General features: G+C 39.8%; 1 protein-coding gene across 1 annotated transcript in view; it reads left to right on the forward strand.

Annotated features, from left to right (window-relative positions):
- The window catches only part of SDCCAG8 (serologically defined colon cancer antigen 8), a 249,008-nt gene that overhangs the window by 45,396 nt on the left and 180,775 nt on the right, over positions 1-22,837 (forward strand). The window contains exons 7-9 of the mRNA XM_011955705.1: positions 865-929; positions 4,143-4,331; positions 14,967-15,105. Coding sequence (XP_011811095.1) covers positions 865-929; positions 4,143-4,331; positions 14,967-15,105 — 393 coding nt within the window. The remainder of the gene's footprint in view (positions 1-864; positions 930-4,142; positions 4,332-14,966; positions 15,106-22,837) is intronic.

Genomic DNA, 22,837 nt, shown 5'->3' on the forward strand with positions numbered 1-22,837 from the left:
AATTGAAATTCTTCATTTTTCTATTCCTTTCTGGGATATTTTATAAGTTCGTTGCAGTTCAAGCCACCGTCATCTTAGATACACAATAAATATGTGTTGAATGAAAGAATAACCAGATACCAACAGAGGCTTGTAGGAGTTAGTCTATCATCATGTGATTTAAAACTTTACTTTTGATCATTCATCTAGCACATATTTATTGTATGTCAAATATTCAACAGCTACAATGAAGGATTCTAATAAGATCTGATCTTTGCCCTAATGGACCTTATGGGTTACAACTGTTTTTTTCCCAGAGTCACACTTTTAGGGATAAGACCTAATATATGCAATTTTGAAAGAAAAAGAAAATCAATTTTATGACTCAGCAGTTCTTTGCAGGCATTCACACAATAAAAATAGAAAATTTGGGGTGGACTAGGAAAATATTTTCTAGGAAGACATGTTTCCCCCACCTTGGGTAAAAAGAAAAAAATTGAACTTAATATTAAAAATTAAAGTTTATAGGTGGGCACAGTGGCTCATACCTGTAATCCCAGCACTTTGGGAGGCCGAGGCTGGCAGATCATGAGGTCAGGAGATCGAGGTCATCCTGGCTAACACGGTGAAACCCTGTCTCTACTAAAGATACAAAAGAATTAGCTGGGCATGGTGGCGGATGCCTGTAGTCCCAGCTACTCGGGAGGCTGAGGCAGGAGAATGGCGTGAACCTGGGAGGTGGAGCTTGCAGTGAGCCGAGATGGTGCCACTGCACTACAGCCTGGGCAACAGAGTGAAACTCCATCTCAAAAAAAAAAAAATTAAAGTTTACTTATAAAACACAGGACATGGAGAAAAATGGGCTTTTATTTTTCTTTTCTATAGGAGAAGCTAAAACTTACTTATGAGGAAAAGTATGAAATTCAGGAGTCCCAACTGAAGTTTTTGAGGTAAAGTGAAATCGTCCATTTATAGTCATACCAAAAGCATAATGATCTTAAAATATATTTGAATGTTTGCTGAACTTCTAGTTTTAGTCATTATCAAACTTACTTGATGACATTTTATATACAATTTAAAAACTTTCCTCAGGTTATTAAAGGATAAAATGGCCTGAAATTGAGTTATTTTTCAAATCACATTCCTATTTCTTCATCAGTTGTAAAATACTTGTGTTTTCTCATAAAAATAAGAATCATGGCTGGGTGCGGTGGCTCACACCTGTAATCCCAGCACTTTGGGAGGCCGAGGCAGACGAATCACGAGGTCAAGAGATTGAGACCATCCTGGCTAACATGGTGAAACCTTGTCTCTACTAAAAATACAAAAAGTATCTGGGCGTGGTGGCGCACACCTGTAGTCCTAGCTACCTGGGAGGCTGAGGCAGGAGAATCACTTGAACCCAGGATCGCTTGAACCAGGAGGTTGCAGTGAGCTGAGACCGTGCCACTGCATTCCATTCCAGCCTGGTGACACAGTGAGACTCCGTATCAAAAAAAAAAAAAGAATCACTAACTCACTAAGTGCTCTTATAGAAATTATGATATTCAAGTAAAATAATAATGAAAATAAAGCACTTTAGTTTTCAAATTATTAGTATTTTTCTCTGTAGATAGTCTTCATCTAATTTTAAAATTGCAATGATAATATAATAGTTTGAGTATTTGTATGCATGATGAATTTGAGTACATATGATGAATCTTCACATAGTTTTTATAGAATCTATTTATTAGAGATCCCAGTAAGACCTATATATTATAGATTAACCATTAGTGATTTACATATAATGAGTAGAAAAAGACAGCAGGAATTAATGTTTTTGTTGTTAAAGATTATTTTTAAATAGTGGTAATGAAGTATTTTTAAATCAAATAAACTTTCAAATACTATTTATCATTTTATTTAATAAGTCCAATTTGAAATAAATTTTAAAATCTTCCAGGCCATATCCTATCTAGAGACATAACTAGAGTAAAACCAAGAGCCAGAACTCAGCCGGTTGCAGTGGCTCATGCATGTAATCCCAGCACTTTGGAAGCCAAGGCGGGTGGATCATTTGAGGTCAAGAGTTCGAGACCAGCCTGGCCGATATGGTGAAACCCTGTCTCTACTAAAAATATAAAAATTAGCACACACCTGTAGTCCCAGCTACTCAGCAGGCTGAGGCAGGATCACATGAACCCAGGAGGTAGAGGTTGCAGTCAGCCAAGACCACGCCACTGCACTCCAGCCTGGGTAACAGAGGGAGACTCCATCTAAAAAAAAAAAGAAAAAAAAAAAGCCAGAACTCATAGCTTTCATTGAACATGCTTGTTTATTTTTTAAATGTTCTTATGTTTTTCATAGATTACCCTGATTAGTTTTAGGATTTCTCTAGAGATTTTGACTTTTTGTTTTTACAAAGAAACATAACATTTAAAAAATACTCTAATTTTTGCTTTCTTGCTTTTTGTCCTACTTTATTTTGATTTTTTTTTATGACTTGATTCTTCAGTTTTTAAAGTGATGTGTTTCTAGAGCATTGTACTTAGGGGAATGTGACTGATTTTGTCTCATTCAGAATCCAGATATTTCATCTTTAATTACATTAAAATACCAACTTGTAATGAACTAGACTTTGTTCTCTGAATCCTTCTGTTTCTTCATTTTCTTTTACTATAATTTAAGATTCTTTAAAGAGGCATTTTCTTAAATAAAATCAGTCTTCTTTTCAACTTTCTCTTTTGCCATTGCCAGGAACCAAATCTACTTGAGTGTTTTGAGTTTGGACCTGACTGAAATTAGTAATGGGGACCCTTTGACTTTGGAATGTGCTTCCCAAGTTCTTTTTATAAAGCCTTTGAAAGTGAGACATTCTCTACATGGTATTGAAAAAGAAAACTTACCATGTTGGTGTTATTATTTTGGGGATAGGGTAGAAGCGGCTCCTTTTCTCCCCTCAACTTTGGAATGCCATTAGATTAGCTTTTTTTTTTTTAACCCTTAGATTGCCTGTGGGTCTTTTCTGCCTCTCCTCGGTTGCTTGAAAGCCCCCAAAATCTCAACAATTGTCTGACAGCCAGGCTGTTGACTTCTTCCCTGTGACAGGGAGCCAGTTAAGATGGCCATAGCCCCTGAGCATGGAGACTCTGACAATGACAGTAGGGAGTAGACAGAGATGGAGATAAAGTTCTTGCCTTCAGTAGTCTCATTTTTCAGCTCGAAAGTTTTTTTTTTTTTTTTAATAAAAATAATAAAAACAACAACAACAATGGTACAAAAGAGCCATCTAGGCAAGGAAGCTCAGTCGCCAAGTTGACTTTAGCACAACTTTACTGGGATAAGGTAGGAAAATACAACCCATGTACCAGTCATTTAATCCTTAAAAAGTCACCTTGAAGAAAACCTCATCCAGAGGTGAGCTGATAAAGTAAAAACAAACAAAAACTGCACCCACACCCACACTCGCACCTCCCCCCACCCCCGCCATTCCCCAGCCCTTTCTTTAGCAGCCTATGTTTCCAGCTAATAGCTACTACTCCTGAAATCTTATGACTGGCAAGTTCTATGTAACTTCCTTCTGTAACTTACTTTCTTTTGAAACAGATCTTTGTAGAAGTTTGTTGTTAGATAATTATCTATCTAATGTTTTCCTCCCGAAGAAAAATGGGCAGTAATAAACTAGTCAAGGATAAAAATCCATGTTTTTTTACATGAACTTTTAAGGTACTCTAAAAATTTTAAGAGGTTAATGCTTGAAATAGGTTATTTTCGTCACCTCAAGTATGTTGTCTTATATTACCCCACCTCTTTTTTAAGAAAAGCTATTTGGGATTTATATTTGGAGTTTTATTTTTGTTTTGTGGTTAGTATAGCATTAATGGAGGTTGGATCTTGGAACAAGAGAGCCAGTATCAGGCATACTCTAATCTAATATTAAAATCTTGTAAGAACCTAAGCTAATTATTTAATATATTCAAGTCTCATCATATTCAACGTGTCAATTACGATCACCACACCAAAAGTTTCAGGGTCATGGTAAAAATTAATAAGGTATTGGATGTAAACGAAAGCATCAGGTGAATGCCCATAAATGATAGTAATAGTTAACATTATGATGATTCATTTTAAAGTCATGTAATTTTACCTGGCCATTTTCTTGAATTTTTTCCCCCTCTTTTTAGGAAAGACTTAGCTGAATATCAGAAAACTTGTGAAGATCTTAAAGAGCAACTAAAGCATAAAGAGTTTCTTCTGGCTGCTACTACTTCTAACCGGGTTGCTGGTCTTTGTTTGAAATGTGCTCAGCACGAAGCGGTTCTTTCCCAGACCCATAGTAACGTTCATATGCAGACCATAGAAAGACTGATTAAGTAAGTATGCTTCTACACAGAGTCTTTGGCAATATGGAAAATTCTGCCTTTAAAGGAGCATTGTGTTATTTTAGCCCTATGCTAGGTCACATGTGATTATTGTTAATCTTCAAATCCAATGGATTTTAAAAGTTTCCTTCATTGTAGCTTCCTTGAAGACAAATGGGTAGGTTCTGCCTTGTCACCATGTCGCTTTGAACAGAAACCCTGTCACTTTGAACAGATAATCGTATCTCTTGGTTTCAGTCCATCTTCAAGTGAGAGAATTGAACTAGACAGTCTTTACGATTCTGTCCAGTTCCGTGAATCTATAATTACAAATCGAATACTATTCTTAACAAAAGTGAGTGTAATAGAAATTCCTTTGGTTTTGCCATATCTTGAATTTTTCTGCTGTACTTCAGGTAGAATGAGTTATTACCATGTCTTTATCGTGTGTCTGTTGGAAGGAATATTATGAGGACCCACTGTGTCCCACTATTGCTATTTCAGGGTTAACTGAGAACAAGTTACAGATGACCTTTTGTGTTGTCGAAGTTTCCATCTAAGCTGAGTGAAGCAATTCTCTGTGTACATCTGTTTTGTTCTGTTTTCACTATTCCAGAGGGTGCCTTTTCCTGTGAAAATTGTATTCAGTGGAAATTGAGAATTATTATGTAATATGGAACCCAGTGGCAGTTTATAGTGTATGTTCTTCTATGCCCCCTACTTTTTTATGTGCTCAATGTCGCCTCTCTCTGTCTGCTCTGCTCACTTCAATAACCCCAGATCACTTCCTTTTAGAAGAAGTCTCTCACCAGCCCTGCCCCATTTTGTCCTCAACTGACTTAGGTTTCTTTCTTCTGTGATTTTATAATATATTGTGTACACCTGGAGGCAGCAAATTGTGTTTTGTTTATTTCCATAGCCTTTGTTCCTAGCAGAGTGTCTGGCTGGCAGTAGGCACCCAGTAAATGTTCGCTGTTCATGTGACAAGGCATTTTGGCATTGACTACTCCACAGTCAGAGATCCTCCTGCTCGAACTGCTGTGGAGGGGTGGCATGACTGTGGTCATTAAGGTCAGACCGATTTTGCTCCATGTCCTGACTTTCAACAAATTACTTTTCTTCTCTGAGCCTGGAGTCTTCTGTTGTTTGGAGGAATAATACCTGCTTCTTGAGATTTAAGATCTTTTTGGGTTTTTACTAAGGCAAGTTAGCCTGTGACCAGAAGTACTGCTTTTGAAACTGACTGCTTGGGTTCATGTTCTGGTTCTAATGCCAACTCACTATGGAACCTTGCAAAAGTTACTTAGCCTTTTTGTGCCTCAATTTTCTCATTTTTAAAATGGTGACGTAAGTACCTAACTCATAGAGTTACCTTGAGGGGTCACTAGAGAAAACCTATGTAGTGCTTAAAACACTTCCTGACATATAGTAAGTGCTCAGTAAATATTAAAACCATTCTGTACCTTCCATACTCCCAAGAATGATCAATATGTCTTGTAGCTGTGGTTTCCACACATGGCTAACCCGTGGGGTTGGGGGCGGGTTGCTGTTGTTTTTGAGTTGGGGTCTCACTCCGTTGCCATGGCTGGAATATAATGGCACGATCGTAGCTCACTGCAACTTTGAACTTCTGTGCTCAAGTGATCCTCCTGCCTTGGCCTCCTGAGTAACTGCAGACATGTGCCGCCACACCCAGCTAATTAAATTTTTTTTTTTTTTTGGTAGAGATGGAGTCTCACTATGTTGCCCAGGCTGTTCTTGAACTCCTGGCTTCAAGTGATCCTCCCACCTCAGTTTCCTGAAGTATTGGGATTATAGGCATAAGCCACCACACCTGACCTAACCTACTGATTGTTATATGAACAGAATTTCCAGTGTGGACTGACTGGTAGCTTTTTTGTTTGTTTGTTTGTTTGTTCATTTGGTTTTTGTTTTTTTGAGACAGAGTCTCTCTCTGTTGCCAGGCTGGAGTACAGTGGTGCAATCTCGGCTCTCTGCAACCTCTGTTTCTTGGGTTCAAGTGATTTTCCTGCCTCAGCCTCCCAAGTAGCTGGGACTATAGGCACCCACCACCATGCCTGGCTGATTTTTGTATTTTTAGTAAAGACAGGGTTTCACTATGTTGGCCAGGATGGTCTCAATCTCTTGACCTTGTGATTCGTCTGCCTCGGCCTCCCAAAGTGCTGGAATTACAGGTGTGAGCCACCACGCCTGACCTGACTGGTAGTTTTTATGATCTATACTGCTTGGTTCTGTTTTTGTTAAGTATTTTAAGTATTAAATATGTTGTTAATTTATTCATATATGCTCAATATAACTATTAAATATGTATTAACTATTTTTCAGATACAACTAACAAATGTAGTAAACATTTATTATATGTCAAGGACTGTGCTAGGCAATTTAAGAACATAAGTTTTAAAAATCTTAAAGCATTCATGAGGTAGATATTATTACCCTCATTTTAAAGGTAGGGAAATTGGGGTTCAGAGAAGTTAAAAATTTGCCTGTTTATATTTGAAAAACAAGAACAGAACTGTACCTTACAAAAATAAATTCATGGTAGTTTTCAAGGTTCAGATATAATTCAGACTATAAAAGCGTTAGAACATCACACACTGGGGCTTATCATGGGGAGGAGGGGAGGGGGGAGGGATTGCATTGGGGAGTTATACCTGATATAAATGATGAATTGATGGGTGCTGACGAGTTGATGGGTGCAGCACACCAACATGGCACAAGTATACATATGTAACAAACCTGCACGTTATGCACATGTACCCTAGAACTTAAAGTATAATAAAAAAAAAAAATGAACGAACTCTACCAAATAAAAAAAAAAAAAAGAAAAAAGAAATAAATATAAAAAAAATCTTATAGTTGTGGGTTATAGTACTAAGGATGACATGAAAAGTGGAAGTCATAAGGGAAAAAAGATACATTTGTTTCTATTAAAAAATAAATTCCCTTACAATAAAACATTACATATTCAGTTAAAAGGCTGAGAAAAAAATATTTGCACTATACATGACAAAAGACCGATAGAATACATTTCCTTTGAAATGAACAGAAAGGACAAGCTGCCTAGCTGCAGAGTGGGTAAACAGTAGAAATCAGTGAGCAATAAAAGAGGAAGATGTCAGCAGATGATAATGTATTTATTCTATTAGTATTTGAGGAAATACAATAAAAAAATAAAAAACCAATCCATCAGACTGACAAAATAGAACTAGATTGATCATTTCAAGAGTTGGTGAGGTCATGAGTAAGCAAGTATTTTGATACTCTGCTGGTGAGTTCATAAATTGGTGGAAATACTTTGGAAGTAAATTAGTACTGTCCATTAATATTCAAATTGTGCATTTCACTTTTCAAAATCTACCCTCAAGAAAAAAAACTCATGTACATGCATAATGGGGTATGTATAGGGAATGCTTTTTGCAGTATTGTTTATAATTATATGAACAACTTAAATATCATTCAAAGGAGAGTAACTAAACATGGTTTAGATAAACTATGACATTTTGTGCATAGTATGAAAAACGGAAGTAGTTCTATGTGTATTAATGTTGGACCATCTCCAAAATACATTGTTGCAGGAAAACAAAACAAAATGGCTAAAGGTACATCCAGTATGAAACCTTTTGTATTTTTTAAGTCCATATACAACTATACTACATTTTTCCCCTTCAAAGTTCATAGATATGCACAGAAAAATATTTGAAAGAGTAAGCACCAAATATTTAATAGAGATTACCACTAGAGAGGTGGACGAAGGCAACGAAGTTGAAAGGGTGTCAAATAGGCCTTTAACAATATTGGTAACTAATTTTGCAAGGAGAATATAGTTTAAAAATTAATTTTAGAAAGAAGAAAGCATATTAAAAGTTGCACATAAAAAGAGCCAGAGCTTAAAACTAGGTAGTCTAGCAAAACTAATAAGCCAGGCACAGTGGTTCATGCCTGTAATCCCAGCACTTTGGTAGCCTGATGCAGGAGGATCACTTGAAGCCAAGAGTTGGAGACAAGTCTGGGCAACATAGTGAAACCTTGTCTCTACAAAAAATTTAGAAATTAAAAAAAAAAAAAAGTAACCAACAAATAACAGGTTATTGTGTTGCCTTTTATATTATCCTTCTAGATTATGAAAAAATATTTTTAAAGGAAGCTGTAATGTTTCGGTTACTTCTAAGCCTGGCAGTCATTCAGAAATTAAGATTCTTCATCAGTTATGTATTCCTTTGTCTCTATCCTAAATTTGAGCTCTTAGCCTCTTGAAGTAAATGTCAATCTACTTAGTTCAATTTTCTGCCTTGTCAGCAGAATATCATTGTCTCATGTTCTGCATTAATATCAGAAAGGATATTAAACCTATTAACACTGAATGGTTTCTGCTTTTATTGTCAATGAATTCTTTTTCTGTATCATTCTCTTGGCCTAAGCTGATGTTCAGTTTCTTTAAACTTACTAATGGAGAGTGCTGAATATTGAGTCCTATGCTAACTTTGAAGAGTGTCCAGCACCTTTTAGGTTTGGATTTCTAGTTTTATGTATAGTTAGAAGCCTGACCCCTCCATAAGCTGTTACCATATTACCTGAATGACTTTAACATGGAATGTTTAAAAATGATACCTTAAATATGATAAATCGAAAGTTTCCTTGTAAATGTGGTATTGTGACAGCAGCTTTCAGCTCCTTTGTTGCATCCTTTAGCATTTACTATTTTGAATATATATTCTTGACACAAGAATGGTTTGATGGCCAGGCATGGTGGCTCACACCTGTAATCCCAGCACTTTGGGAGGCTGAGGCAGGTGGATCACTTGAGGTCAGGAGTTCGAGACCAGCCTGGCCAACATAGTGAAACCCCATCTCCACTAAAAATGCAAAAATAGCTGGACATGGTGGTGCACACCTGTAATCCCAGTTATCTGGGAGGCTGAGGCAGGAGAATTGCTTGAACCCAGGAGGCGGAGGTTGCAGTAAGCCAAGATGGTGCTATTGCACTCCAGCCTGGGCAACAGAGAAAGACCCTGTCTCCAAAAAAAAAAAAAGAATGGCTGGTACAGTTGACAGGGAGGAGATCAGGCATGACTTGGAGACCAGGCCACCCATATGTTTCTGGTGGTTTCTGGTTTCTTAGGACTCAAGGACTTTTTGGAGAATATGCTTAACAACTGTTGATGACGTTGGATATATTTTTTACGTTGACTTGAAGTCTTCATATTGTTTCTGACCTTTCGCCTTTCACTTGGCCTCTTTATGCCATAAGGGAGATAAGAGTAACAGTAACCTCTTTTTCTTGCTTAATGATCCAAATACCTTCACATGGTAATGAAGGTGGACCTGCTTAAATTCTTTTCGGTAGCTCATAGTACCTTGGAGAAGTTTCACTGTACTTTTCAAAAAAGAGAAATGATTCCAAGGATACTTTTCTAGGGCTTTAGTCCAGCTTGTGATTTTGGAGTGGATCATTGGCCGTGCTCTGCATAGTTGGCTTTAAAAGACTACAGCAGGAACTTCCCAGAATTGAGGAACAAAGAAATGTTGTAGTCAGCCTTCCAGACTTTCTTTTTAAAAACGGTATAGTAACACTTACTAGTGATGCCTACTAATGCTTACAATTAATAATAACTGGAGTAATTTAGAAATTATAAGACATTTGTTAGCCACTCCACTTTTCAAGATGAAACTCATGCATATACATTAGACCAACTCTTTTGCTTAAACACTTGGCTGAGATTGTTAAGGGACTTTCTCAGTCCTTTTGGCCCCGATTGCTGCGCTAAGGTTCTTAAATATTACGTGGTCATTAGTGCATGTAAGTGCACGCTTTTCACCCCAGAACACTCGGGATCTTTACATCATCTTTCTGCCTCAGCTGCTCTTTCATCTGGATCATGGAATGTTGCAGGGTTAACATGGTGTTGCTGGCTTTGCTTCAAGAAGCTCCTTAATTACATTGATCGACGCATCCACAAGGTGTTTCCAAGCACAAGCACTCACAGAACATTTGCTATGGAAGATGGTAATTTGGAGAACTGCCCTTTCCCTTTCACATTGATATGCCGCGTGTATCTGTACAGCTTCCCACTGTGGGAACCTCATTCAGGTGTGGACTGCGGGATCTGGAGCAGGACTGTAGGTAACTGGGCAGTTACCCTGGGTGGCTGGAATCGGCAGTTTCTGAAAGGCAGATTGTATAATTAGCACTGTCAGACCCAGGGGATAAGTGTGGGGCTAAAAAGGGAAGGCTCAGACAAGATGAAGCCAGATGGACACAGGAATGTAGCAGGAAGCAAGGCCTTGTGTTGAGGAGAGGGACTGCCAGCCCAGGGCTCTTTCAAAAAAATTATTTGTGGGGTTGCTTACTGCTATTTGGTATGTGGACTGGCTGAGTCAAAACCAAGCCAAACCAAAACCAAGATTTAGTAACACCTGGGTGGATGATTAGACAATCCTAAATTGCCAAAATGACTACCTACCTGCAAGCTTCCCAGGTGGGCTCAAAGCTACCTTGAAGCATGCGTTGCATTTGCCTTACAGAAAGGTGGAGTGTGTCAGCCCAGCGGTTACACGGAGTTTGAGTGTAATCGTTTCGTGGTCTCACTGTCGAATGATGGGCTTAACAAGCTATCTGTATATTGGAGTTTTATCTTTGATAATGTTCTGTGGTTCCATAGTCTAAATTTGGTGAGTTAATATTCTGAAACACTTTTGAACCAGAGCAACTGAACTCTAGTTTCTAATTGAAAATAGGTAATGTTTTCAATTTAGATCATGAAATATTAGAACTGAGAGGGAGCTTTACTTCACGTCTTTTGACACCATCCTATAGCAGACTCTTTATTCATTTATTTGTTTTCTTATTGCTGCTTCTGTTGAGCATCTACTGTGTGACAAACACTACTCCTGACAAGAGCATGTTCTGAAAAGAGATAAAGTCTATTAGACGTAAGTTTCCCATAAGCAACAAGTTTGTTAGATTTTTATCCTGTTGTGGATCTGTCTGTTTGCATACTTATAAACACGGAGTTTTTTTGACCATTCCTTTTTTTTTGAAATGGAGTCTCGCTCTGTCACCTAGGCTAGAGTGCGATGGCATGAGCTCAGCTCACTGCAACTTCCACCTCCCAGGTTCAAGCAATGCTTGTGCCTCAGCCTCCCAAGTAGCTGGGGCTACAGGTGTGCACTACCACACCCAGCTAATTTTTGTGTTTTTAATATAGACGGAATTCCTGCATGTTGGTCAGGCTGGTCTGGAACTCCTGCCCTCAATTGATCTGCCCACCTCGGCCTCCCAAAGTGCTGGGATTACAGGCGTGAGCCACCGCGCTCGGCCTTTTTTGTTCATTCTTTTTCTTTGGAACTTTGGCTTTGGTGATTGCATGGTATCAGAAACAGATAAGAATCTCATTGAATAGTTACTTTTGCTCTTCATTAAGTCTTAGTGATTTAAGAAAGGTGACTATAAGATGCCTATATTGACTTGCTGTCTTTACAGAGTGAATTTTTCTTTTCTTCTAGAATCATAGGTCCTAACTGGATTGCATATCCTTGATGAAGCTAGACCCCTTTTATGTTATAGAACTTTTATGGAAATGTAAATAGATACATACTCAATTTTGCTGGTGTTTATTTTTTTACTTAACTAGGATAATTTAATCTTGCCTTGATTCTTCCACTTTTTTACATAGTAATTGTGTTTGATTCTATTCAATTAAAACAATTTACTTCTTTTTTCATTTCCTTGGAAGAAAAATTACTTTTATCAATTTAAAAGCAAATCAGGAAATTCTAAAGTGAAGATCACTCTGCTTCCATGAATTTTATATTTGTAGCAATGTATTCTTTTTTAAATAAAAAAGACTTTTATGAAACTGCTAATAATTATAACTTTGTTCAGTGTTACATGTTTCTTCAAATGTAGCTGCTTTATAAATACCACAAATAGTTTATTTTACCTTTAAGAGATGTTTTAAATTGAATCATTGGTTTATCCTGAAAGTGATTCAAGCAGAGTTTATAATCCTCTAAACTATGACTCTTTAAAACTTGCTAATTTAAAAAAAAAATCATAGTTGGCTCTTCTCTCACAGTTTAAGAACTTGGCAATGAAAAGGAAACTGCAAGCATTTATTTCAACTGATTTTGAAACCGTGGTTTAGTCTTCAACTCTTTAACAAAATGGGGAATACCATATGTAACAGTGCAACATACATTTTTTGCTTTTTGTGTCTTGAAAGTTTCCTGCCTCACTTTCTCTTTGGTGTACTGGATATTTTTATTCAGTCGATAAATTGCAAATATCCTAGAATATTTTATATAAGACTTATTTAATCTATGAGATTGTATCCTTGCTATTTTACATGCCAGAGCATTTTGGCATTTGGTTCACTTCTACCCTCAATAAACAGCTTAGGATGGAGTACTTCTGAGAATTGCTGAAGAGGGGTGGGTCTTGGCAATGATCAAACCCAGTGGGATAAGATTGTGTTAAATTGTAAATAGTATATGCGTAACCAGGAGATTTGAGGAGTTAGCAGTACTAATCATTGAACAACAAGTGTTCATAAGTAACTGAAAGAATGTAATTGAAAGAGAAGTGCAAAAAAGAAGATTGTGGAGAAAGATAAAAAGGAAGGGACATTTATTTGTTCAAGTAAATGAGAGGAGAATCTGCTGCATGGTCAAAGCCTCAGTCCTTTCTTAAAATGTTGACTGCTACTTTGATTTACAATTCCTACCTTTCCTACTTTGCTGCATTTTTCCTTTTCAGCACCTCCCCCCCACTTTTTTTTTTTAATATAATTTTATTTTTTATTATACTTTAAGTTCTGGGATACCTGTGCAGACTGTGCGGGTTTATTACATAGGTAAACACATGCCATGGTGGTTTGCTGCACCCATCAACCCATCATCTACATTAGGTATTTCTCCTAATGCTATCCTTCCCCCAGCCCCCACCCCCCAATAGACCCTGGTGTGTGATGTTCCCCTCCCTATATCCATGTGTTCTCATTGTTCAACTCCCACTTATGAATGAGAACATGTGGTGTTTGGTTTTCTATTCCTGTGTTAGTTTGCTGAGAGTGATGGTTTCCAGCTTCATCCATGCCCTGCAAAGGACATGAACTCATTCTTTTTTATGGCTGCATAGTATTCCATCATGTATCTATGCCACATTTTCTTTATCTAGTCTCTCATTGATGGGCATTTGGTTGGTTCCAGTCTTTGCTATTGTGAATAGTGCTGCAATACATTTTATAATTTTATTTCATATCTCTCTTCTGATACCCTCCACCACTCCTGTTTCCTTTTGAGAACTGATACTAAAGACAGTCTATTCTAGTGGTTCTCTACTAGAAGCAATTTTTCTCCCCTGCTGCAGAGACACTGGAAAATTTCTGAAAACAGTTTTGCTTGTCACAGCTGGGGAGAAGGGCACTACTATTAACCAAAGGGTGAAGTCAGAAACGTTGTGAAATGACCTGCAGTGCGGAGGAGAGCACCCACAACAAAACTCTAGTCTATCCCATTGATTACCTCTTTTTTTTCTCCTGAGAAGTCACCACTATCAGGAAGTTAGGGTGAATTATCTCCCTGGAAGTTTTCTTTCTTTCTTTTTTTTTTTTCCAGGTCAACATTTATTCATTCTGATGAATTCTGTCACACATATTTAGCATTAAACAGAAGCAAATTGTAAACCACCAAATATTGGAAGAGAGGTATTTACTTTACTTGGTTTTTCATTAAAACGGCAAGAATGCTATAAAGACTCCCTGTTCACCATAGCAAAGACTTGGAATCAACCCAAATGTCCATCAGTGACAGACTGGATTAAGAAAATGTGGTACATATACACCATGGAATACTATGCAGCCATAAAAAAGGATGAGTTTGCGTCCTTTGTAGGGACATGGATGCAGCTGGAAACCATCATTCTCAGCAAACTATCGCAAGAACAGAAAACCAAACACTGCATGTTCTCACTCATAGATGGGAACTGAACAATGAGATCACGTGGACTTGGGAAGGGGAACATCACACATCGGGGCCTATTATGGGGAGGGGGAGGGGGAACGGATTGCGTTGGGAGTTATACCTGATGTAAATGACGAGTTGATGGGTGCTGACGAGTTGATGGGTGCAGCACACCAACATGGCACAAGTATACATATGTAACAAACCTGCACGTTATGCACATGTACCCTAGAACTTAAAGTATAATAATAATTAAAAAAAAAAACAAACATGAAAGACATTAGACCACAAACAGCATTCTATGTCTTATAATGGCCAAACCTTTTGAAACCAGTAAAACGTACAAATTTAAGGGAGCCTCCCCCCAACTTTTAAAAAACTAATTTGCTCTTTTCTGGGCTTTCGCCAGCAGCTGTCTCCACAATAGATGATTGTCCCACACAGATGCAGTCCTGCCACGAAGGCTTAGCCTTTCTGGCGGCTCTGCCTGCCGCTCGCCAAGTGAGGACAGAGGGTCTTTCTCTGGGGTGTGCTTTATTTAATATGTGCTCAGCCAGCCTACTCTGGCTCTTCTAATGCATATTAATGCTTTTTCCTCCCTGACTTATGAAGACAAGATCATTTGATCATTTCTTGTTTTGAATGTTCTTTTTGTGCTGACAGAGAAAGAGATGACTTGATGTCTGCACTAGTTTCCGTAAGGAGCAGCTTGGCAGATACGCAGCAAAGAGAAGCATGTGCTTATGAACAGGTGAAACAAGTTTTGCAAGTATCTGAGGAAGCCAATTTTGAAAAAACCAAGGCAAGTCTAATCAGATGCAAATAAAAGTGTCTTTTTTTTTCTTTTTTCTTCTGAGTATTTATTTGGTTGTTCTTCTGTAACTAAACTCTGTTTTTCAAACACACAAAGTGAATTATCAGTCTGTTAATGTTGACTTTTCTGAATTAAACAAATTTGCTATTTGGAGAATTCTTATTCCTCTGCAAATACTGTTGTATCACTGTTCAGAGAATGTAGTACAGTATAATACTTTGAGAGACCTATATGCTTAATCTTTTTATTTGCTGATAATTTACAATGCTGCAAAAATCTTAACATCCAGGCATTAGTTTGTTTATGTTCATATATGATTAAAGACAAATGTTTTTCCTCAATAATTGGGAAGTTTTGAGAAAATCCAAATATACCAAAGATAATAATATATACATATTTAGTAGCATTTCTTTCTTTCTTTCTTTCTTTCTTTTTTGAGATGGAGTCTTGCCTTGTCACCCAGGCTGGAGTGCAATAGCATGATTTTGGTTCACAGCAACCTCTGCCTTCTGGGTTCAAGTGATTCTCCTGCCTCAGCCTCCCACGTAACTGGGATTACAGGCACGGGCCATCATGCCCAGCTAATTTTTGTATTTTTAGCCGAGATGGAGTTTCACTGTGTTAGTCAGGCTGGTCTCGAACTCATGACCTCGGGTGATCTGCCCACCTCGTCCTCCCAAAGTGCTGAGATTACAGGCATGAGCCACCACGCCTGGTCTTAGTAGCATCTTTGAGTCTGGACTTACTGTAAGGTAACTCAAACATACCTAAGGAGAATAACAGTTTATACTTAGTGATCAGATGGTGTTATAGGCACTTTGAAGAACAGGAGGTTACTGTTGATTCATTACTGTATTTGGGGGCCACACCGTAATCCGTTAAAGTTGCATGTATTTTCCCTAGACACACTAGCATACAATTCAGGTTCTTAATGGCCACATGTAGCGAATATTGGACAGTGCAGATATAGAGCATTTTCATTATCATGAAAAGTTTTGTTGGATAGCACTGGTCTAAACCATATACTAATCTCAGTGTTTTATTAAAATATTAGGGCTACATTACTGAGTATACGCCCAGAGGAATAGAAATCATTCTGCCACAAAGACACATGCATGTGAATGTTGATTGCAGCACCCTTCACAATAGCAAACGTAAACGATGGAATTGATGAAATCAACCTAAATTGACGGAATCAATCCTAAATGGATGGAATCAATCTAAATGTTCATCACTGACAGATTGTATAAAGAAAATATGGAACATAGACACCATGGAATAGTATGTAGCCATAAAAAGAATGAGATCAGGGCCGGGCGCGGTGGCTCAAGCCTGTAATCCCAGCACTCTGGGAGGCCGAGACGGGCGGATCACGATGAAACCCCGAGACGGGCGGATCACGATGAAACCCACGATGGCTATCACGGTGAAACCCCGTCTCTACTAAAAATACAAAAACTAGCCGGGCGAGGTGGCGGGCGCCTATAGTTCCAGCTACTCGGGAGGCTGAGGCAGGAGAATGGCGTAAACCCAGGAGGCGGAGCTTGCAGTGAGCTGAGATCCGGCCACTGCACTCCAGTCCAGGCGACAGAGCGAGACTCCGCCTCAAAAAAAAAAAAAAAAAAAGAATGAGATCAGATCTTTTGCAGGAACATGCATGGAGCCAGAAGCAATTATCCTTAGCAAACTAATGCAGGGACAGAAAGCCAAATACTACATATTCTTACTGATAAGTGGGAGCTAAATGATAAGAACTTACGAGCACAAAGTAGGAAACCAGAGACAGTGGCATCTCCTTGAAGATATAGGGTTGGGGGAGGGAGGGGAGCAGAAGAGATCACTATTGGGTACTGGGCTTAATACCTGGGTGAGAAAATAATTTGTATAACAAACCTTCACATGTACCCCTGAACCTGAAATAGAAGTTAAAACAAAATTAGGGCTATTCAATTCTGCATTAAGCCTCTTGTCAGCCATTGCTATGTCCATTTGTCTTTATCCAGTTCATCCATAACTCTTCCCATTTGACCCTCATGCCTTCTGAAACTTAGGTTCAGTTATAACCAAACTCCCCACCATACTGTTTCCTCAAACTCTCCTGTTTCTTCATTTGTTCTCAGCTCTAACTGTCCCTCGATATCATGACTTTCAAAACCTTCCGTGAATGCCCTTGTGTCAGTCAAGTCATCTCATGTGGGCGTGACGGGGGAAACCGCAGTTACTTCACTCCCGACTGCCATTTCCAGGGCTTTGTTTGGACACTTGCTCTCAGGTTCTGTTCCTCTTTGAAATTGAGCTACCACTCTGTGTTAATCTGTTTTGCATTGCTACCAAGAAAGAGTGGAAACTGGGTAATTTATAAAGAGAAGTTAGTGGTTTATTTTGGCTCATGTTGTGCAGGCTGCATACGAAGCATGGTGCCAACATATGCTTCTGGTAAGGCCTCAGGAAGCTTTCACTCTGACAGCAGGCAGAGGGGAGCAAGCCTCACAAGGGAGCAGGACTGAGCGCAGAGGAGAGGGGCCAGGCTCTTTCTAACCATCAGACCTCAGGGTAACTAATAGGGCACCAAGCCATTCATGATGGATCCACCCCCATGACCCAAACACCTCCCACCAGGCCCCACCTCCAACACTGGAAGTCACATTTCAACACGAGACATTCGGAGAGGACAGGTATCCAAACCGTATCACACTCCTCTTTGAAATCAGGGTTGTCTCTCTTCTCCCTAATCAATAAAATTTCTCAATTGAGAAGGCGCTCTTTGACCCTTTCTATTTTATTTTAGTTTTATTTTTATTATCATTTTTTTGAGACAGAGTTTCATTCCAGCCCGGGCTGGAGTGCAATGGTGCCCTCTCAGCTCACTATAACCTTAGTCTCCTGGGATCAAGTGATTCTCCCACCTCAGCCTCCCAAGTCGCTGGGACTACAGGCATGCGCCACCATGCCCGGCTAATTTTGTGTTTTTAGTAGAGACGAGGTTTCACCGTGTTGGCCAGGCTGGTCTCGAACTCCTGAGCTCAGGTGATGCACCCACCTCGGCCTCCCAAAGTGCTGGGACTACAGGCGTGAGCCACCGTGTCTGGCCCCTTTTTAAAAGTTTTAACATCTAACCTTTTTCCCCTTCATTCTGTCTCTTTTGTCATCCTTAAATGTTTGAATTTCCATGTTATTGATACACAAAACACTAATACTCTTCAGCTTCCTTAACTCTACTGTATCCCCTACTTCTACGCCAACCTCCCGCATGAACTGAAGTGCCCCTAAGATCTCAAACTCTGAAACCACACTCTGACTAGGGCCTTTTCTCTTCTTTCCTCCCTGTCAAAGTTACATCTGCTCCATGTCTTCATTTTCGCCTCTAGTTCTTCAGCATTCTTTTTCTCTCATTTTATCTGTTGTGTCCAGGCTGGTCTTCTTTTCTTCCCATTTAAATATAAATTTTACAATCTCAAATTTAACTCACATATTCACTCTCCCAAATCTGCTGCCCCTTCTGTATTCTCTTACTGGATGGCACTTTTATCCACTAACATGCTCTGATCAGAAAACTGGATTTCACCCTGTCCTTCACCCGTAACTTTTAACCAGTCACTAAGTACAGATCTGAGTTTCTAACGTTTTCTTGAATTCTTTCCCTCATTAACACTTTTCTTATGGAAGCTGAGTAATCTCTGGATTTATCTACTACACTTCTTCCTAGCTTGCCTCCCTCCTTCGTTCCACTCCCTACACTGCAGCCAGAAGCGAACTTTCTTAAAGACACATTTGATCATGTGACTGATTTAAAATCCTTTGGTGAATTTTCACTGCCTTCAAGACAGTCTCCACATTCTTTCCCATGCCCGTGGTCTGTCATAATGTGGCTCCCTTTTGCCCTCCAAGGCTGCTGCTGCTTTCCTCCTCTCACACCCTGTCCCCCAGTACACTCAGCTGTCGTCAAAGGCAGGAGCGTTTAGGGAGTGAACATGGGCTTACTAGAGTTAGCCAGACCTAGCTTCAACTTCTGGCCCCACCAATCACTGGCTGTGTGACCTTGGACAAGTTACTTTAACTTCTCCGTGCCCCAGTTTTTCCTCATCTGTAAAACGGAGGAATATGTGACTCGTAGGATTGTGAATGAGGACTGCATTTTAAAATGTATATTGATTATCTTATACAAACCCAGGCAGGCACAAAATATTTTCTCAATAAATAGTGGTAGTGGTGATAACCCTGCTGATTATCCCATCTTCTCTCCAGCCTCTGAGTCTTTGTACGTGCCATGCACATTCTCTTCCACTCCACTGCCTGTATATTTCTCTAGCCTTACCTGTCTTAGCCCACATGGTACTCCCTCTAGGAAACCTCTGATCTCCCCTGCCTAGATTTGATGTAACCTTAATATGCCTTTATAGCAGGGTTTTTCAACCTTGGCGCTATTGACATTTCGGGCTATGTAGCTCTTTGTTTTGGATGCTGTTCTGCACATTGCAGGACGTTTAGAAGCATTCCTGGCCTCTACCTACTCAATTCCAGTAGCTTACCCTCCTCCCCCAAGTTGTGACGACCGAAAATGTCTCCAGACATTGCCAAATGTCCTTTGGAGGGCAAATTTGCCCCCATTTGAGAACCACTACTTATTATAGCATTTATCAAAATGTATTATTATTGCTTATTTGTCTGTATCCTTCATTAAACTTTTTAAAAAAAATTTCAGCTTTTATTTTCAATACAGGGGTATGTGTGTAGGATTGTTACATGGTGGACCCAGGTATTGAGCATAGTGCCCAGTAGGTACTTTTCCAGCCCATGCCCCCCTCTCTCCAACCCCAAGTTGTCTGCAGTGTCTGTTGCTCCCATGCTTATGTCCATGTGTGCACAACGTTTAGCTCCCATTTATAAATGAGAGCATATGGTGTTTGGTTTTCTGTTACTGCATTAATTTGCTTAGGATTATGACTTCCAGCTACATCCATGTCACTGCAAAGCACATGATTTCATTCTTTTTTATGGGTGTATACATTCCCTGGTGTGTATGTACCACGTTTTCTTTATCCAGTCTGCCATTGATGGGCACCTAGATTGATTCCATGTCTTTTTTTTTTTTTTTTTTGCTGCAATGAACATATGTCACCCAAGCTGGAGTGCAGTGGTGTGATCTTGGTTAACTGTAACCTCTGCCTCCAGGATTCAAGTGATTCTTCTGTCTCAGCCTCCCGAGTAGCTGGGATTATAGGTGTGCACCATCACGCCAGGCTGATTTTTGTATTTTTAGTGTAGACGGGGTTTTGCCATGTTGGCCAGGCTGGTATTGAACTCCTGACGTCAAGTGATCCACCCGCCTTGGCCTCCCAAAGTGCTGGGATTACAGGTGTGAGCCACCGTGCCCGGCCTCCATGTCTTTGCTGTTGTGAACAATGCAGTGATGAATATTTGAGTTGATGTATCTTTTTGGTATAGTGATATATATCCCTTTGGGTATATACCCAGGAATGGGATTGCTGTGTTGAATGGTAGCTCTATATTAAGTTCTTGGAGAAATCTCTGTTAAACTTTAAAATTGTCACCAAGCCAAGGGCTTGCTTCCCTATGCACATAGAAGCCAATGCTATGGCACTGGCTTTTAAGAAAAGAAAAGGCTTTATTGCAAGTTGACTGGCAAGGAGGCAAGAGGCCACACTCAAATCTGTCTCCTCATTCTGCGGCAAGATCAGGAAGATTGGTCTTAGAGGCATTTCTGAGTAGCCCCAGGTGATACCAGTGCAGCCAGTCTGCCAGGCTGGTGGTATTCACAATGAGGAGGTTAAACATCTCATGTACCCCACAAATATATGCATCTACTATGGACTCAACAAAAATTTAAAATAAAATAAAAACAATTAGGAGGTTAAAGCTTTTCCCATTGCACATGCCTGGACTACATGACTTGCAATTTTGGCTCAGTGCTATCTGTAACAACTTAAACAATGGTTAATCAGTTTGCGCTAGTCCCTTGGTTACGGAATTTCTCCATCCTGATCACCATTAAATCCATAGCATTTTTTTTTTTTTTTTTTTTTGAGACGGAGTCTTGCTCTGTTGCCCGGGCTGGAGTGCAGTGGCCGGATCTCAGCTCACTGCAAGCTCCGCCTCCCGGGTTCACGCCATTCTCCTGCCTCAGCCTCCAGAGTAGCTGGGACTACAGGCGCCCGCCACCTCGCCCGGCTAGATCCATAGCATCTTGCATAGATCTCAGCACATAATAAATTAGTACTGAGTAAATATCCACTGAGGAAGGAAATTGCAACTCAGTTCTCACTAGCACTCTACAATTCCTTTATTCTTATCTTTCCAGCTTACCTACTTTGCTAGCAAAAGTACCCAGTGAAAATTAGGCCCAATCACACCTTTTTTTTTTTTTTTTTTGATGACTAGTTTGAGCCTCCCAAGCATTGCTGAAGGAAGTCATTTAAGAAAGCCCCTTAATAGCTGGGCGCGGTGGCTCATGCCTGTAATCCCAGCACTTTGAGAGGCTTAGGTAGACAGATCACGAGGTCAAGAGATTGAGACCATCCTGGCCAACATAGTGAAACCCCTTCTCTACGAAAATTCTAAAAATTAGCTGGGCATGGTGGCGTGTGCCTGTAGTCCCAGCTACTCGGGAGGCTGAGGCAGGAGAATCGCTTGAACCTGGGAGGCGGAGGTTGCAGTGAGCTGAGATCACGCCCCTGCACTCCAGTCTGGCAACAGAGTGAGACTCCATCTTAAAAAGAAATCTACTTAATGAATTCCACTGAAGAGTAATCCTAGTCACCTTCAGTGGTTGTAGGTACTATTGAACAATTCTTTTCTCTGCAGTTGAAAACCTTATATGCTCTAGCCAGGAACTCCACTTTCCTCACTTCCAACTCCACTGCTGGCACCTGACTTTCATCAGATGACCTACTTCACACTTGACTAAGGACCAACTGACAAGAGCCTCCTCAGCATCTTCTCATCCCTTGAATGCCTCCTCTTCTTATTTCTCCTTTCTTTTCTGGCCCTGTTATTTCCCAAGATGAACATCTTTCTCCCCGTTTTTGATGTCTCCCACTTCTGTGTCATCACGTTTTTCTGGCGTCCTTTATCCTTTCCTCTCCACTGTTTTTCCCTCTCATCCTGCCCACAGCCTTCGTTTAAGTAAACAAAAAGCAGCTTTCCTGTGATCATCTTTCACTCTGTTTATTACTATCCATTCCTCATTTCACTGGCAGACATCTCACAACAGTTGTCCACCCTGGTAGCTTTTCACTTCTGAGCACATCGCAGCCAGGCTTTGAACAAACTGTAACCTGATTTCATGTTGCTGAAGTGCTCACTTAATGATCACTGGTCACTTCCTGATTGCCAAACCCAGTGACCTCATCTCAATCCTCGCTGGACTCAAACTCTATAGATTTGGAACCCTGTTAACTCTCCTATCATAACATTCATCTCTTTTCCTTGATTTAGCTGATACATTACTCTCATGGGTCCACATTGTACCATTCTTGTCCACTCTTAAGTCTCTTTTAACTTGTTTCTTGTTTTCCACAAGCCTTAAGTGTGGATGTTCCTCAGAGTTAGTTCCCAGCCCTCCTCCCATGTTGCCTTGACTTCCTGGGATTCATTTCTCCTCACGTGGCCAAATATTACCAGTGAATATGCCCACATTATGCCTTTAGCTTTAACTGCTCTCCTGAGCCCCAGCCCTAGTGTTTTACTGCTACTAGATCTT

The sequence above is a fragment of the Colobus angolensis genome, unplaced genomic scaffold, assembly GCF_000951035.1.
Source record: "Colobus angolensis palliatus isolate OR3802 unplaced genomic scaffold, Cang.pa_1.0 Scaffold40, whole genome shotgun sequence".
Taxonomy (NCBI): Eukaryota; Metazoa; Chordata; class Mammalia; order Primates; family Cercopithecidae; genus Colobus; species Colobus angolensis.